This window comes from Glycine max, chromosome 12 (genome assembly GCF_000004515.6).
Source record: "Glycine max cultivar Williams 82 chromosome 12, Glycine_max_v4.0, whole genome shotgun sequence".
NCBI classification, from domain to species: Eukaryota; Viridiplantae; Streptophyta; class Magnoliopsida; order Fabales; family Fabaceae; genus Glycine; species Glycine max.
Window position 1 is genome coordinate 1,630,211 of NC_038248.2, and position 15,287 is coordinate 1,645,497.

At 30.1% G+C, this 15,287-nt stretch overlaps 1 protein-coding gene across 3 annotated transcripts; it reads left to right on the forward strand.

The window, feature by feature from the left end:
- The first annotated feature begins 2,723 nt into the window (after window positions 1-2,723).
- LOC100792883 (myosin-4) lies at window positions 2,724-12,844 on the forward strand. 3 transcript variants are annotated; one of them, XM_006591971.4, is made up of 8 exons: window positions 2,756-2,979; window positions 4,607-4,659; window positions 6,808-6,910; window positions 7,786-10,971; window positions 11,120-11,362; window positions 11,501-11,659; window positions 11,816-11,971; window positions 12,369-12,844. In XM_006591971.4, the coding sequence occupies exons 3-8, from the start codon at window positions 6,827-6,829 to the stop codon at window positions 12,612-12,614; spliced, it is 4,074 nt and encodes a 1,357-aa protein (XP_006592034.1). In that variant the 5' UTR covers window positions 2,756-2,979; window positions 4,607-4,659; window positions 6,808-6,826; the 3' UTR covers window positions 12,615-12,844. The 3 variants fall into 3 exon arrangements, with proteins under 3 accessions (XP_006592033.1, XP_006592034.1, XP_040863263.1); XM_006591970.4 differs by lacking the exon at window positions 4,607-4,659 and having other exon boundaries at window positions 2,724-2,979; XM_041007329.1 differs by having other exon boundaries at window positions 4,607-6,910.
- The last annotated feature ends 2,443 nt before the right edge of the window (window positions 12,845-15,287 follow it).

The following is a 15,287-nucleotide window of genomic DNA, read 5'->3' on the forward strand; positions in this document are numbered from 1 at the left end:
GTCCCCAACTGTATAAGTAGGTTTACCCCCTGCACCCAATTTAACATTATCGATCATCATTTTAAAATACACGTAGTATTTGATGACAATACTTGTGCACTGGCACGAAGATACTAGAGTAATTTTTGCTTTTGATATGGTATTGTTTTCTTCTCCTACTCAACAAGCTCTTTTTGTGATGCAACGAAGATGGATATCATCTGTAAAAAAAATACTTTAACGCTCAAGTTAGAAATTTTTTCAAGTATAGTAAATGAGAGTAATGAATAAGAATGAATAATCATTTGTTACCTTGAGAACCTTAGCCTTTATATTCACATATTAATGAGTCTTGGATCTATAAGCCTCACCTTCAAGGTTAATGACGTTTTTAATCCGTTATTACCTGCTAATAAGGTCTTGATAGTAATTATATTAACTTTAAGTAATCTATTTCCCTTAATCCTTAACGAGGACTTGTATTGTCATAATTGAGGGGTGCTTGACCTTGACCAAGGCTAATGGGGTGTTAAGCCAAAGTGACAAGTATCATGTTGTAAACTAGAATGTTTAACTAGGCTAAGGTGTTTGACTATGGTCGAAGGGGTATTTGACCATGTTTAAAAGGGTAACTTATTTGGTTGGGAGATATCACCCTTACTTGGGTGATTAGTTGTCCTAAATGAGTGCTTATTTCTGGCTAGGGTGGTGTTCGACTATGGTCGAGGGGGTTCTCAGCCATGCCCTTGGTCATATACTGACCTAATTTTTTTTTGTAAGGATCAAAATTAATTTTTTTTCAAAGACTAAAAAAAGTATTTGAACTAATATTAATTAAAACAAATGATTTTCATCATTTTTACCGGTATTGATAAATTAAGTATTTGTTTCTTGTATATATGCAATAATTTTCTATTTTATATTATTTTAATGATAAATATGATCACTTGGTCCAAATCAACTTAAACATGGTTAGGTTGATTCGGGTTGAAGACCTAAATAAAAAAAAAAATTGATCAATCCAAATCAATTAAAATTTACCAATTTGAACTAAAATATACCTTAAATACAATTTGAATCAACTCATGTCCATCTCTTTCTTTCTAACCTTCCCTTCAATCAACAAGTCTACCTTATAATCTCATCACTCCTAATAATTTATTAATAAAGATTAAATTAGTACATTAGTCATATTTTTTTAAAAAAAAATAATAAAATTATAATTTTTATTAGAGTGTGTGGTTATGGTGAAAGTATTTTATATTAAAAGCAAAGTACTTGATTCAAATAGGAATAGGATTTTCTTTCTTTAATATATATATATATATATATATATATATATATATATATATATATATATATATATATATATATATATGTTAAAACGAATTGTTTAAAAATACTATTATCGTCTTCTAGAAATACTATTTTGAAATTTAAGAGTGTGGATTATTGGTGATTCAAAACTCAAATGAGAAAATGAAAAAGTATTGCCTTTTTGGTCTCAAAGTGGCGGCCAAAGATAACCGACCAAACCGCCCTCCATATGCGAGCAAACATGAAGACCGCTGTCTTTTCTTTGAAAGAATCAAATACCAAACACAATATGTTACTATTGGAGTTGCTATCCAGTATTAAAGGAATATTCAAGACTTCGTTTTAAGTTAATCATATTTCTTATGCGATAAAATTACTCATTAACTCGTATTTAGGAGAAAACAACTTAAAAAAAACTACGAAATAAAATGGCACTCTAAACAGCCTATTTTTCGTATAATTTTTTTTCAAAAAATAAACTTAGTATAAACTCCTTCATATTTTCCAATTAATTATACAGTTACCGCCCATAAAAGTTATGTTTGTGTCAAGTAGAATCTCTCCCACATAAAAATACATGTGATATCTCTAGGGGGAAAATATACAATTGAATTGCTTCTTTTTCAATGCTTTTTCACATACTTTATCTGTTTAAAATAGTATTTTGACTTGAAAGTAATCATTATAAAATTACTTTCAAGTTTAAATACTGTTTAAAACAATTTTTATTCATTATAATCCTCTTAATGTTATAATCATATTAATGTTTTTTATTATGCTTAAATTTACTTTTGGTTTTTATTCTTATAATTTTATGATTGTGTAATTTTTGTCTCTAATTTTTTTTACTACACGTTTAACCTTTCAAGTATTTTAAGTATGACAATTTTGATCTCTCATCAATCTATTATAAGTTTTTTTTAATGCAAAATGATGAAGTAACGTATAAGCGATCACATGATAATTTGACACATACATGAACATGCTACTGATAATCTAAATTTTGATTTATATGGTTATTTTAACACACTAATTAATAGAGTGTGATATTAGTATATATTTGTCAAATTGCCACATCATTCACTAGCCCACACATTAATATTAGAAACACATCATGTTTTCATGGGTTAAAATTAATTAAAAAAAATAGTTGAAAATAATTTTATACTATTATTTAATTATAATTCATCATATATAATAAATTTATTAATTTTATAATAATTACCCAAAAATTATATAAATGATAATTTATGATTAAATATGAGCACAATGCATCACCATTATCATTAAACTCAAAATTTATTTAATCTTATATTTAATATTTGTAGAAAAAAATGATGATGATTTATGAAATATGACACAAGGTTTGGTAAATAAATGAAAAAAGGGTGGCAATATTTAAATTAGGGGCGATCCGACCCACTAATGTGTCGGATTGGCTGTTAGAAGGCCCCACCACCATTGTCTCAATGCTCCTAAAGAAGAGATGGTCTTCTCTCATCGTCTCCAACCTTAACTTATATACCTTTGATCTTCCATTTTTTCTCAATTTCCATCATCGCACACCACCTTCACCACTCCATTTCCTATTTTCCCAATTGCTTTTTTTATTATTTTCAGATTCGAACAATAGTAAACATTTTCTGCAAGCAAACCAAAGCAAAGCAAAGCAACTTTTCCCAGGCAAGAATTCTCTCTCTCTCTTTCCCCTTTCCTTACTCATATATATCATATATAGCCATGTCGGTTCATCATGCCGAATGAACTAACCTACCAACCAACCCAGCTGCTTTGGACTTGTGTTTTCAGATTCCCTTTGTTTTTTTTTTTCTTTTCTGAATACTCAATAACCAAAGCTAACTCTGTGTGCTGTTTTGTTTCTTCTTAATTATCATATCATCATATTATTTGTCTCTTTGATCTTTTGATACTTGATTGTCATTTTGTGGGATCAGAATCTGTTCTCTCAATATGATCAATGGTTGTGTTTGTTCTATATATTTTCTGCTGTGCATAGGATACAACTTTTGAGAGTGTTTCAGTATTCTGATCACAAATAGTTGATGTTTTTCACCCCCGATCATCATCCCCTTATTGGTTTTGATCGTGTTGGGTTAGTTTAATCTTCATTTTTCATCTCTAACCTTGATTCATATTGTCTCTTTTTGAAAGTTCAATTTGAATTTTTGTAGTCATATATATATATATGTATGTATGTATTCTTTGCCCAGTTTTCATTGAGAAAGGGTTTTTGATCTGGAGATCGATCTCTGTAAAAGCAATCATCCGTTTCTGTAAAAATTAGAAAACTAATAGTTATCAAACCAAGAAGCTTTTCATTTAATTGATTCTTGTGTCTTAGCTTTCAGGCGTTAGGTGGTGATTATTTTATACATTATATATAATTTGATTTTTATGTCTGTTTAGATCTTATTGCATTGAAATTAATTTACATATATAAAGACATTCAGATGTAGCTTGATGTACCTTTAGTCCTTTAATACTGCTTAACAAAGCAAGGGTAGATGATAGAAAAAATTATTTAATTCACACAACAAAGAAAAGAAAAGAAACGGTAGTTTTCTCTCAGGAATCTCAGCCTCTGCCACCTTCACTTTTGTTCGCAATTTTTTATTCTTAAAGTTCACAATTACCTCTACTTTTTTTGGTAAAACACTACTCTGACCTTTACTTTTACTAGGTTTGACTTTTTGCAACTAGCCAACTAAGGAGGATCCTTTTTAAGGAATTTGACAATTTACTTAAAATATTTATTTGTTATAATTTAAACAAGAACAATTAAGATAAATCATTGTCTTTTTGGTAAAGTTTTTTCTTTAAGAGTGAATTATAATTTGATTCTTATGCACTAAATTTTATTTATCTATTTTTACATCATGATTATAATTTAATAATCATATTTATAAATATAAATTTAATTAAAATGTATTGTTACTTTAAAATTATTTTGCACTCATTCAATCACAAATTATTATATTTTATTTATTTATTTTTTTAATAGTTGCTTTAAAAATAATATAGTATTTTTTTTACACTAACATTGCATACAAATTTAAACTCAATTAATTATCGACTAACGTATAGCATTGCATAAAATTAAAGTCAATGAATTATGGAGTAACCCACTTAATTCGAATTTAATTGTTGTCATTGTACACTTGTTTTCATCGGTTGTCCATATTTTTTGCTTCGGAATAGTATAGACTTTAAATTCAATTATTTTAATTATACAATAACAATAAATGATTTATTAAACTGAATTTTGAAATTATTTAATTAAAAATTACAGAAAGTTTCAACGTGAAGAGCGCAGATGATTATGATTTACCATGAATGAAAAAGGTGAAATCAAGGCACTCTAACTTTGCTGAATATATATTTATTTAATTATTTAAATTTTAAAAGGAAAAGGTTTGATGGGGGCTCAGTAGCTAACTATGAAAAGTGGGCCTACTCATATATACAGGTAGTAAGCAATTCCTTTTTATCTTTGAATGTTTGATCTTTGGGTCCCACAATTCTTCATGACTAACCAACGTTCCCCTCGGACACCTTCGTCTTCCCACATGATTCAATTCTTCACAAAACCCCTAATCAGATTTCATAATTCATTTTTATATATTTGGTTTTATATTAGTGAAAATTTTAAAATTAATTTTTTAAGTTTGAAATATCATTGAGTAACTTTTGTATTAAATTAAAACTGCATAATGCATATTACTCATAATTTAATTTTGTAATAAAACATCTAAACATAAATCACTTTACTTCAAAAACTCAAAATCAATTTTACAAACTAATTTCATTTAAAATCAATTTTTTCAACATTCATCCAATGGTTTTGCATGTCTAATTAACTTAATCAAGGATTTTATTAATCAGTGTCACAAGGTATTAATTAAGAAATTTATATTATTTTTTATTAAAATTATGTTAAAGATTTTTATTTATTTATAGGGGCATTGATAATATTTTTTTACCAATATATATTTTAATTATCTTACTAATATATTTTTGGACACTTGTTAATAGTTGTCATTAATTATTAGTTATTATTGTGAGTACTACTTTTTCCACGCATGTTCGGGAGAGATTATTTCGTATGTACATGGAAATTATATCAGATTTTGACGAGATAAAGTTCTGTCAATCTTTTTACATCATACTACTATCTTTCTATAATTCGATTTATAAACATAAATATAAGTATTTATAAAATTTTACATGATTTTGTAATGCAAAATTTATATTCACATGCCGCATAATCATGTGATCATGTGAACTAGAAATATATCTAATTATTCTATTTATTGATTCGATGTATTCAATTTTGATTTTCTAGATTTTTCCATCTTCAAAATGGAATTATTCATTTATATTCTTAGTGATGCATATGATCATTGTCGTTATTTTTCTCTCTTTTCTTTTCCATGAGTCGTCATTGATGCTGGTACACATTTCAATCTGTAATAAGTGCAGAAGATTTTGTACCTGTCATGAATGGGGGGCCAAACGACCAATCCGAGGCAATTATCATCAGGGGCAATTTTTTTTTTTCAATTTCACCATTTGTGGTAAAAATTAAATTAATAATTTAAAAGGTGTTAAATTATAGCAATGTTACACCTTTTAATTGAGAGTGGTATAATCTGTTAGGACTTTTTTTTACATTGAACTCATAAAAAAATTTATCACTTTAATTTTTTATTTTTTTAAAATATGACTTTAAAATTTTAAAGATTTTTTTTTGGTTTTTTCTCACGATTTTAAAGTTATAAATGAAAATTTTTTGTTATTAAAATAATAAATTATTTTACGACTTCAATTTTTTAAGCATTTTTTTAAATCAGAAATATTTTTTTATTATGTAATGAATTAATTTATATTTTTTAATTTTATTTAATATTTTCTACATTTTTTGTATATTATTTTATTTAATATGTTTTTTTATATTTTTTTACTAAGGATTATTATTTGTTTTGTAAATTAAAAAAATAATGTAAAAACTTTAATTTAAATAAAAATATTAAAATATATTATATATTTATTCAACAAAAATATTACCAGTGGGATGATGTTGACGAAGTGACACTTTTTCATATAAAATTAATATTTTTAATGAGTTCATTTATTGTTTCATGTGAGGAAACTATTATCACAATAAATTCATAAATGACGTTGGCCTTGAAAATTAAAATTAATACTAGTATTCGTGTGATTCGAATGTTGGTACTTGTTGCAATAACTCTCTCGTATGAAACTCAAACCCATTAGGAAGAATTGTGTTAGTATGCAGTACAAGAGTGTCTTGTCCCCCTCCCTACCTCTCTTTTTCTTATGCTATATATATGTTCTCCATTTTGCGTATTTCATTTCATTTGGTACATTAAAGGGAGGATTGTGAATTAAGTACCTCGACAGCAACAACCAAGTCTATATCCCAGTAACTACATCTAAAAGCCTCTTCTTTCTTCTTTGCTTGTAAAGCAGTCAATATAAGGAAGCGAACATGGAAGAAGAGAAAAAAGTCATATCAGAAGTTTCAGTGACAAAGGTTGTTGAGGAGGCGGATCATAAGAATGAAAGCATTAAGGTATTATTGTCTTATTGCACTGTTATTTTAGAAGTTGCATACTGTATAAAGTAATCTTAGTTAAGAGTTATTTCTAAAGCTTCTTTTAGCATATCCTTCAGAATTGTCGCTATTGCACTGATCAGTGAGCTTCCTCGTTCCAATTTGGATATTTTTATGTAATCCACAGATTGTGCACACCTACTTCCATTTAGACTCAGTAGTTGTGTTTTTGTGGAAATGGTATTGAATTACAAGGATGGAAGATGAGGACTGAGTTAGAGGATACATAAAAGGGAGAAGCCATTGTGCTGGTTTTTTTATTTTTATTTTTTCTCTATATGCTTAGTTCGAAAATTTATAAATTTTAAAGATATAGTTGTATCTATCCATATAGATTCTAAGAAACTCCGATAAGAAAAACAAATATAAGAGACATAGGAGTTATTATACTGTTTTAACAAATGATGATCAATTGAGAGAGTATAAATTTCAAGACCTAATAAATTGCTTAGAACTTCTATTTCTCTACAGTCCTATCATATAATGAACTTAGCATATAATGTTTCATTTAGTTGATACTTTAGTATAATTTTTATATTTTATTTATTCTCTAGTTGATCACCTGCAGCTTTGATCAGCTGCTTTTGTTTCCATATGTTATTATTGCAACAATGTGAGCACTTACTGCACGCTTAATCCATTAACCAGGAGCTTGAGACTATATCTTGTAACTCTTAATAGATGATTTACATTTAAGTCATTTACCATAGGCCAAAATGGTTAGGTGTTGTATTGGTCGCACTTCTGTTGATACTTGATAGTATTGTAGTAGCAAGCTTTTAGTACAAACTATATAATGTTTAATGTGCATATTTTTTATTGATTTATTGCAGGAGACAAATGGAGACCTGCCAAGTGAAGTAAAGAAAGAAGAGGAAGAGAATGCCTTTGATGGAGAATTCATTAAGGTTGAGAAAGAAGAGAATTCCATTGATGATAAGTCCCACAAAACTGAAAGAAGCTCAGATTCTCCTAGCAGAGAATTTCTAGAAGCCCAAGAGAAGATACAGGAACTCGAGGTTGAACTCCAAAGACTAACAGAATCTTTGAAGACCTCTGAGCATGAAAATGATCAGCTGAAGGGAGAGATCTCAGTTACAAAGGAGAAATTGGAGGAAAGTGGAAAGAAATATGAAGAGCTGGATCTGAGTCACAAGAAATTGCAAGAGCAGATTCTTGAGGCTGAGAATAAATATAATCAGCAGCTCAGCACTCTTGAAGAGGCGCTGCAAAGTCAAGAAGTGAAGCAGAAGGAGCTTTTTCAAGTGAAGGAAGCATTTGATGGTATGAACCTTGAGCTTGAAAACTCCAGAAAGAGGATGCAGGAATTGCAGGATGAGCTACAACTTTCAGCAGATGAGGCACAGAAATTCGAGGAGCTGCATAAGCAAAGTGGTTCACATGCTGAATCTGAGGGAAAAAAGGCCTTGGAATTTGAGAGACTACTCGAAGAAGCCAAACTGACTGCAAAAGGAGTGGAAGATGAGATGGCTTCCCTTAAGGAAGAATTGAAAGGAGTTTATGATAAGATTGCTGAAAATCAAAAGGTTGAAGAAGCACTTAAAACAACCACAGCTGAACTCTCTACCATCCAAGAGGAGTTGACACTCTCAAAATCCCAGCTATTGGAAGTTGAGGAAAGACTGTCTTCAAGGGACTCTTTAGTGGACGAGTTGACCAATGAATTAAACCTGATAAAGACTTCAGAAACACAGGTAAAGGAAGACATGTTAGCACTTCAAAATCTGTTGGCCTCTACAAAGGAAGAACTGGAAGAAAAAATTTCGGAGTTGGAAACTGCAAGGTCCAAGTTGCAGGAGGAGGAAAAATTGAGGGAATCAATTGAAGCTGCACTCAAGAGTCAGGAAGCACAGTTTCTCACTGTACAAGAGGAACTGACTAAATTTAAAACAGAAAAAGAAACTCTTGAAGCAACCATGGAAGATCTAACTCGTAGTTCGAAGAAGTTTGAGGAGCTGTGCGCTGATTTAGAGGAAAAGCTAAAGCTCTCAGGCGAAAATTTTCTTAGAACAGATTCTCTTTTATCCCAGGCACTTTCAAACAATGCAGAGCTTGAGCAGAAGGTGAAGTCTTTGGAAGATCTCCATAATGAATCTGGAGCTGCTGCAGCTACTGCTACTCAAAGGAGTCTTGAACTTGAGGGACATATTCAGACATCAACTGCAGCTGCAGAAGAGGCAAAATCACAATTGAGGGAGCTGGAAACACGCTTCATAGCAGCAGAGCAGAGGAACGTGGAGCTTGAGCAACAATTAAACTTAGTACAATTGAAAACCAGTGATGCTGAGAGAGAAGTGGCTGAATTATCTGAGCAAATATCTAATCTCAACGCTAAATTAGAAGAGGCCAAGGAAGAGAAGAGTCTTCTTAATAGCCAGCTACAGGAGTACACCGAAAAAGTAGCTCTACTTGAATCCGACTTAAATCAGTCATCTTTGCGGAGTTCACAATTAGAAGAGGAGTTGAAGAATGTCAACGAAAAATGTGCCGAGCACGAAGACCGAGCCAGTATGAACCATGAGCGTAGCCGAGAACTGGAAGATTTAATCCAGAGCTCTCACTCCAAATTGGAAGATTCTGATAAAAAGGTGAGTGAGTTGGAGTTGTTACTTGAAGCAGAGAAATACAGAATTCAGGAACTAGAACAACAAATAAGCACACTAGAAGAGAAGCGTGGTGCTTCAGAAGGGCAAGCCAATAAATACCTTGATGATGTATCTAATCTGACATCAGAACTTGAGGCAATTCAAGCACGAGCCTCAACCCTCGAAACTACTCTGCAAGCGGCTAATGAAAGAGGAAAGGAATTAGAAGATTCTTTGAATGCAGTGACAGAAGAAAAGAAAAATTTAGAAGATGCTTCTATCAGTTTGAATGAGAAGCTTGCTGAGAAAGAAAACCTATTGGAAATTTTGAGGGATGATTTAAATCTTACACAAGATAAATTGCAAAGCACTGAAAGTGATCTCAGGGAAGCTGAATTGAGAGAGAGTGAAATAATTGAGAAACTTAAAGCTTCAGAAGAAAACCTTGTCGTAAGAGGAAGAGATATAGAGGAGACAGCTGCAAGACACTCAGAACTTCAATTGTTGCACGAGTCTCTGACGAGAGATTCAGAACAGAAATTCCAAGAAGCTATAGAAAAATTCAACAACAAGGACTCTGAGGTTCAGTCCCTGCTTGAGAAAATTAAGATTTTGGAGGAACAGATAGCAAAGGCTGGGGAACAATCTACATCTGTGAAGAATGAATTTGAAGAGAGTTTGAGCAAACTGGCTTCTTTGGAAAGTGAAAATGAAGATTTGAAACGGAAAATTTTAGAAGCCGAGAGCAAAAGTTCCCAGTCTTTTAGTGAAAATGAATTACTGGTTGGAACAAACATTCAACTGAAAACCAAGATTGATGAACTTGAGGAATCATTGAACCATGCTCTATCCGAGAAGGAAGCCGCTGCTCAAGAACTTGTGTCTCATAAGAACAGTATAACTGAACTGAATGATTTACAATCAAAATCCTCTGAAATTCAATGTGCAAATGAAGCTCTCATTCTAAAAGTAGAATCACAATTACAAGAAGCATTGCAGAGGCATACTGAGAAGGAATCCGAAACCAAAGAATTGAATGAGAAGCTGAATACACTAGAAGGCCAAATAAAGCTTTTCGAAGAACATGCACGTGAAGCAGTTGCAACTTCTGGAACTCATAAAGCTGAACTGGAGCAGAGTCTCATAAAATTAAAGCATCTTGAAATTGTCATTGAGGAACTTCAAAACAAGTCACTCCACCATGAAAAAGAAACTGCAGGGCTAAATGAAGAAAATTCAAAGCTTAATCAGGAAATAGCTAGCTATGAATCCAAATTAAGTGATTTACAGGAGAAGCTCTCTGCAGCACTTGTTGAGAAGGAGGAAACAGATAAAGAGCTACTCACCTTGAAGGATGCCATGGAAAAATTAGGGACAAAGCATAGTGCAGAAGTACAGACATTAAATTCACAGGTACATGAGATACAGACTATTTGTATTGATATTTCCTTATTTTTCCTTCTTCTATTGCTATTGGTGGAAATATAATTTTCTGAAATAATCATTTTGTGCAAATCATGATTAATAGAGAATCTCTGAATGAAATGATATCAACTTGCAGATATCTTCACTGGTGGATGAGAAGAACTTGCTCAATGATACTAATCAGGATTTAAAGAAGGAACTTCAGTCTCTGATATTTGACCTTGAAGAGAAGTTGAAGGAACAACAGAAAATTGAAGGCTCCCTGAGATCCGAGGTCGAAACTCTCAAAATTGAGATTGCTGAGAAATCTGCATTGCGAAGTCAGCTGCAGGAAATTGAAGGGAAACTGACAAAAGCTGAATCTAGACTAAACGAAGAGGTAGTGCTGAGAGTTCCTGCTTTTTTTTTTAATTAAGTGCAATGTTTAGAAACATAGTACATTAGTACCTATGGAAACTAAATTGTTAAAATACTGTTAAATTGAATGAACTTTGGTGATTAATCTGATGTTTTGAAGGTTGGAAGTGTTCAAGCTGCTGCTTCTCAAAGAGAGGCAGAATTAAGTTCAAAGTTGGAAGACTATGCACAAAAATTCAATGATAGAAATGTGTTGAATGATAAGGTTGCAGCACTTGAGAAAGAGTTGCAACTTGCACGGGATGGTAATGTGAACCAGGTATCCCATGTAATTTTTTACTCGAATTACATATTTTTTCATGGTAGCAAGAAATGTTGAAAGAAAAAAGCTAAACAAACATAATCCTCCCAGACCATTATGGTCCCAGAAAGAAGAATACTGATTTATTTTATTTTATTTCATTTAAAAAAACAGGAAGGAGCAGAGTCTCAGAAGTTGGAACTTGAGGCAGCCTTGAAAAATTCTCTTGAAGAACTTGAAACTAAGAAAAATGATATCTCTCTTTTACAGAAACAAGTGACAGATCTAGAGCAGAAATTGCGAGTTGCTGGTGATAAATCCTCAGTTAAGGTAATTCCCCAGCCAAAAGTTCCCAATCTCTCGTGTTTTTGTGCCGGAACAAATGGAAAACCTTTGGGCATAATGTTAAAGTTCCTCCCAAATAACATAAAATGAATGCCATCAAAACACTTCCTCAGCAATATTTTCATTGACTTTATTGGGACCCTGGGGAGGGTGTGACTTACTGATAATATCGAGCATTTTTGTGGAAATATAATTAATTATGATTTGGAGAATGTTGAAATTTGAACTCTTCCCCTAGTCAAACACTCAAACTAACTAACTATTATACCTTGTCAAAGTGCAATGGAAAAGTTTAAAACATATGAGTACAAGATAACAAATGACTTCTTCTCTACTATTTTCTATTTAGATGACTTGTTTCTATTTTCTAATGATGTTTCAGGGTGATGAGAGTGTTGATCAGAAAGAAGGGTTGGAAGTAAAATCCAGGGACATTGGTTCAAGCCTCTCGATTCCATCAAAAAGAAAGAGCAAGAAAAAGTCAGAAGTAACAAGTGGTCAGACATCATCTTCATCCGAGACTCATGTTCAAACTGGCCATGATTCTCCTGTCATAAATTTCAAGTTCATCTTGGGTGTAGCTCTTGTGTCCATTGTCTTTGGCATAATTCTTGGAAAGCGTTACTAGTATCAGCAGTCTATGTCTTTTGATTTTGTTATTCTTCATGTTTTTTCATTTTTTATGTTTTTTTTTTCTCTCTTCTTTCCCGTTGATTAAGATTAAATACAGATTGAAAGCTTTCTTTGCATGCTTTCAAACTCAAGTCTTCAGCTTGGTCAGGGAACTTGTTTTAATTCCTATCCCTTGCCTGCGTGTAAGAAACGGGTTTTGGTTAATGTTTTATTTTATTATTCTAAGTTTGGAATTTTAATAATTTTGAGTGCAATTTGTTTTTGCTATGGAGCACATCTTTCTTCTCAACTTATGTCTGGAATAGAGAATTTGGGGCAGCTAGAAAACTTTGTACCTAAATGGCTAAACGATGTTTATTTACTTTCTCCTCCCTACTGTGTGTAATATTTGGACTGTGCGCAATTATTTTTGTATGAAATATATTTATTTTACAATTTACAATACCTTCTGAAGTATTATTAATGTAGTATTTATTTTACAATTTAATAATGTAGTATTGATCTCGCTCAATCTTGAATTATAATGTATGAATTGTATTTTATAATAATTAATATAAAAATTAAATTTGGAGTACATATAAAAATTTATACATATTCGAAGTAATTTTTAATTAGTTAACCGTATAAACGTATTTACCTTGACAGTATTTAAACTGTAAGTAAAGTATTAGTATTTGAAACCGAAACAAACCCAAACTTGGATTTGTTTGATTTGTGTATCGAAGAAGAAAAAAATGTTTGATTTGCCTTTGTGAAATATGATTCAATGACAACACACAGTATTTGGCAATTTTCGACTATATTTAAACGGATTAATAATAATTGGAGGTGTGTACTATTCAATTTTTGTTTAATTTGGATAAGAAAAAAAAATAGACAAAATAAAATCAATATTCTTGTTAGTTATTTTAAAATATAAAAGAAAAAAGAAAAATATTATGCATAATTTAAAAAACCTCACGAGGCATTAAAGTAATTTGCTCAAATATAATTAAGCCTAATTTTTGTTTCTCTCTCTGAGACAACTCTTTCACTTTAAAATGAATTCATATTCTTCTTATTTAATCTCCACCACATAACATATGCACATTTTCATAACTAGTAGCAATTTCATCGTGACTGGACCATAGTAGAAGTTTCTGAACATTGAATATTGAATAAGAGGGGTCGTTCAGAAAATGATAGCCTGTTTTTCTTACCAGTCTGTTGTTCTTGTTTTGTTTTGCGTCGCACAAGATTCATTGCACGAGATCCATGACATTAACTTCATTCAACTTATGATTGCAATCATCATAACATAAAACTGCATCAGAGGTTAACAAGTTTAATTTTTTTTAAGGAGAATTTTATATTCGAATCTTTTATATTTATAGATATAAAGAAGGAATAGATTAAACAAATATAATTTTAATAATTATTATATTATTTTATAACTTTCATTTAAATAATATTGTCTTATAATTTACTGCTGAAAATTCATTTCACACATATCACATATAAAATATTATATTAATTCATTTTTTTATTATCTCGTTCATATAAATTAAAATTGATGTAATATAAACATTTAAAAATATATTAAAATATAAATCATTTGATTATTTTTTTATTGTTAAATTTTGACAAAATTTAATATAAACATCTTGATAATATGTAAATATAATTCAAAAGTTAGATCAATAAAATTATATCTTATATCAAATTATAAAAATGATATAATAATTATCAAAATTATAATATATATATATAGATGTTCTAACTAATAATATTTTTATTAATCCTCCCATCCCATTTTTCTTATACAATAAGAGATTAAGACTAAGTTTATTTTAAGAAATCATCTTGGATTCTCAAATTTGTTAAAAGGAATCAAATTTTTGGATATCTTTTATTTTCTAGGAAAGTTGTATTCTTATATAATGAGGTGGGAAAGTTACATGCTACATGAAAATGTGAGAAGTTATTTTTTAAATCCACTATAAATTTAATTTTTATTTATTGTTTTAAAAATTTAAAAATATATCAATAAGTCGTTAGTCTGAGTGATACTGAATTCAATTCTCTTCAATAAAATTTTGAATTTGAGTCTTTTTATGGAAAAAAATTGTGATTGAAAAAAAAGATCTCACTAAAGGTTTCCTTCAGTGAGATCTTTCTTCCTGAATATTTGTAAAAGTATTGAATAATGCTTACAAATATTCTCAAGAGGATTGAATTCAAACTCAAGTAATGCTTACAAGTAGTTCTTTTTTTATGGAAAAATTTCGAGTAATGCTTAAAGTTTTAAAAATATTGAGTAATGCTTACAAATATTCTCACAAAAAAAATTAGTTATCAACAAAATTGATAAATATTTTACACTAATGTCATGGTAAAAAAAAAACTTTAAAAATATTTACAAGAATATTAAAAGTTAATCAAACACATTTTTTTGTGTGCAAGAGGATAATATTCCTGGAGATGTAATTACCAAGAATGCAAGATGAATTTGTGAAATAAACGTCTCATAAGTATTGAATGTGTTTTATGCTTTTAAAATATTTAATATATTTATGATTTTATTTAATAATTTTTTACTAGTAAGAATATTTGTAAGCATTACTCAATATTATTTATAGTTTAGATTTACACTTTAAAAATAATAATTTGGATTTATAATGAATAATTT

Coding starts and splice junctions, on each gene's coding strand:
- LOC100792883 (XM_006591970.4), top strand. CDS start 6,827: ATGGAAGAAGAGAAAAAAGTCATATCAGAAGTTTCAGTGACAAAGGTT. Junction 6,911..7,785: donor ATAAGAATGAAAGCATTAAG/GTATTATTGTCT, acceptor GATTTATTGCAG/GAGACAAATGGAGACCTGCC. Junction 10,972..11,119: donor TACAGACATTAAATTCACAG/GTACATGAGATA, acceptor ATCAACTTGCAG/ATATCTTCACTGGTGGATGA.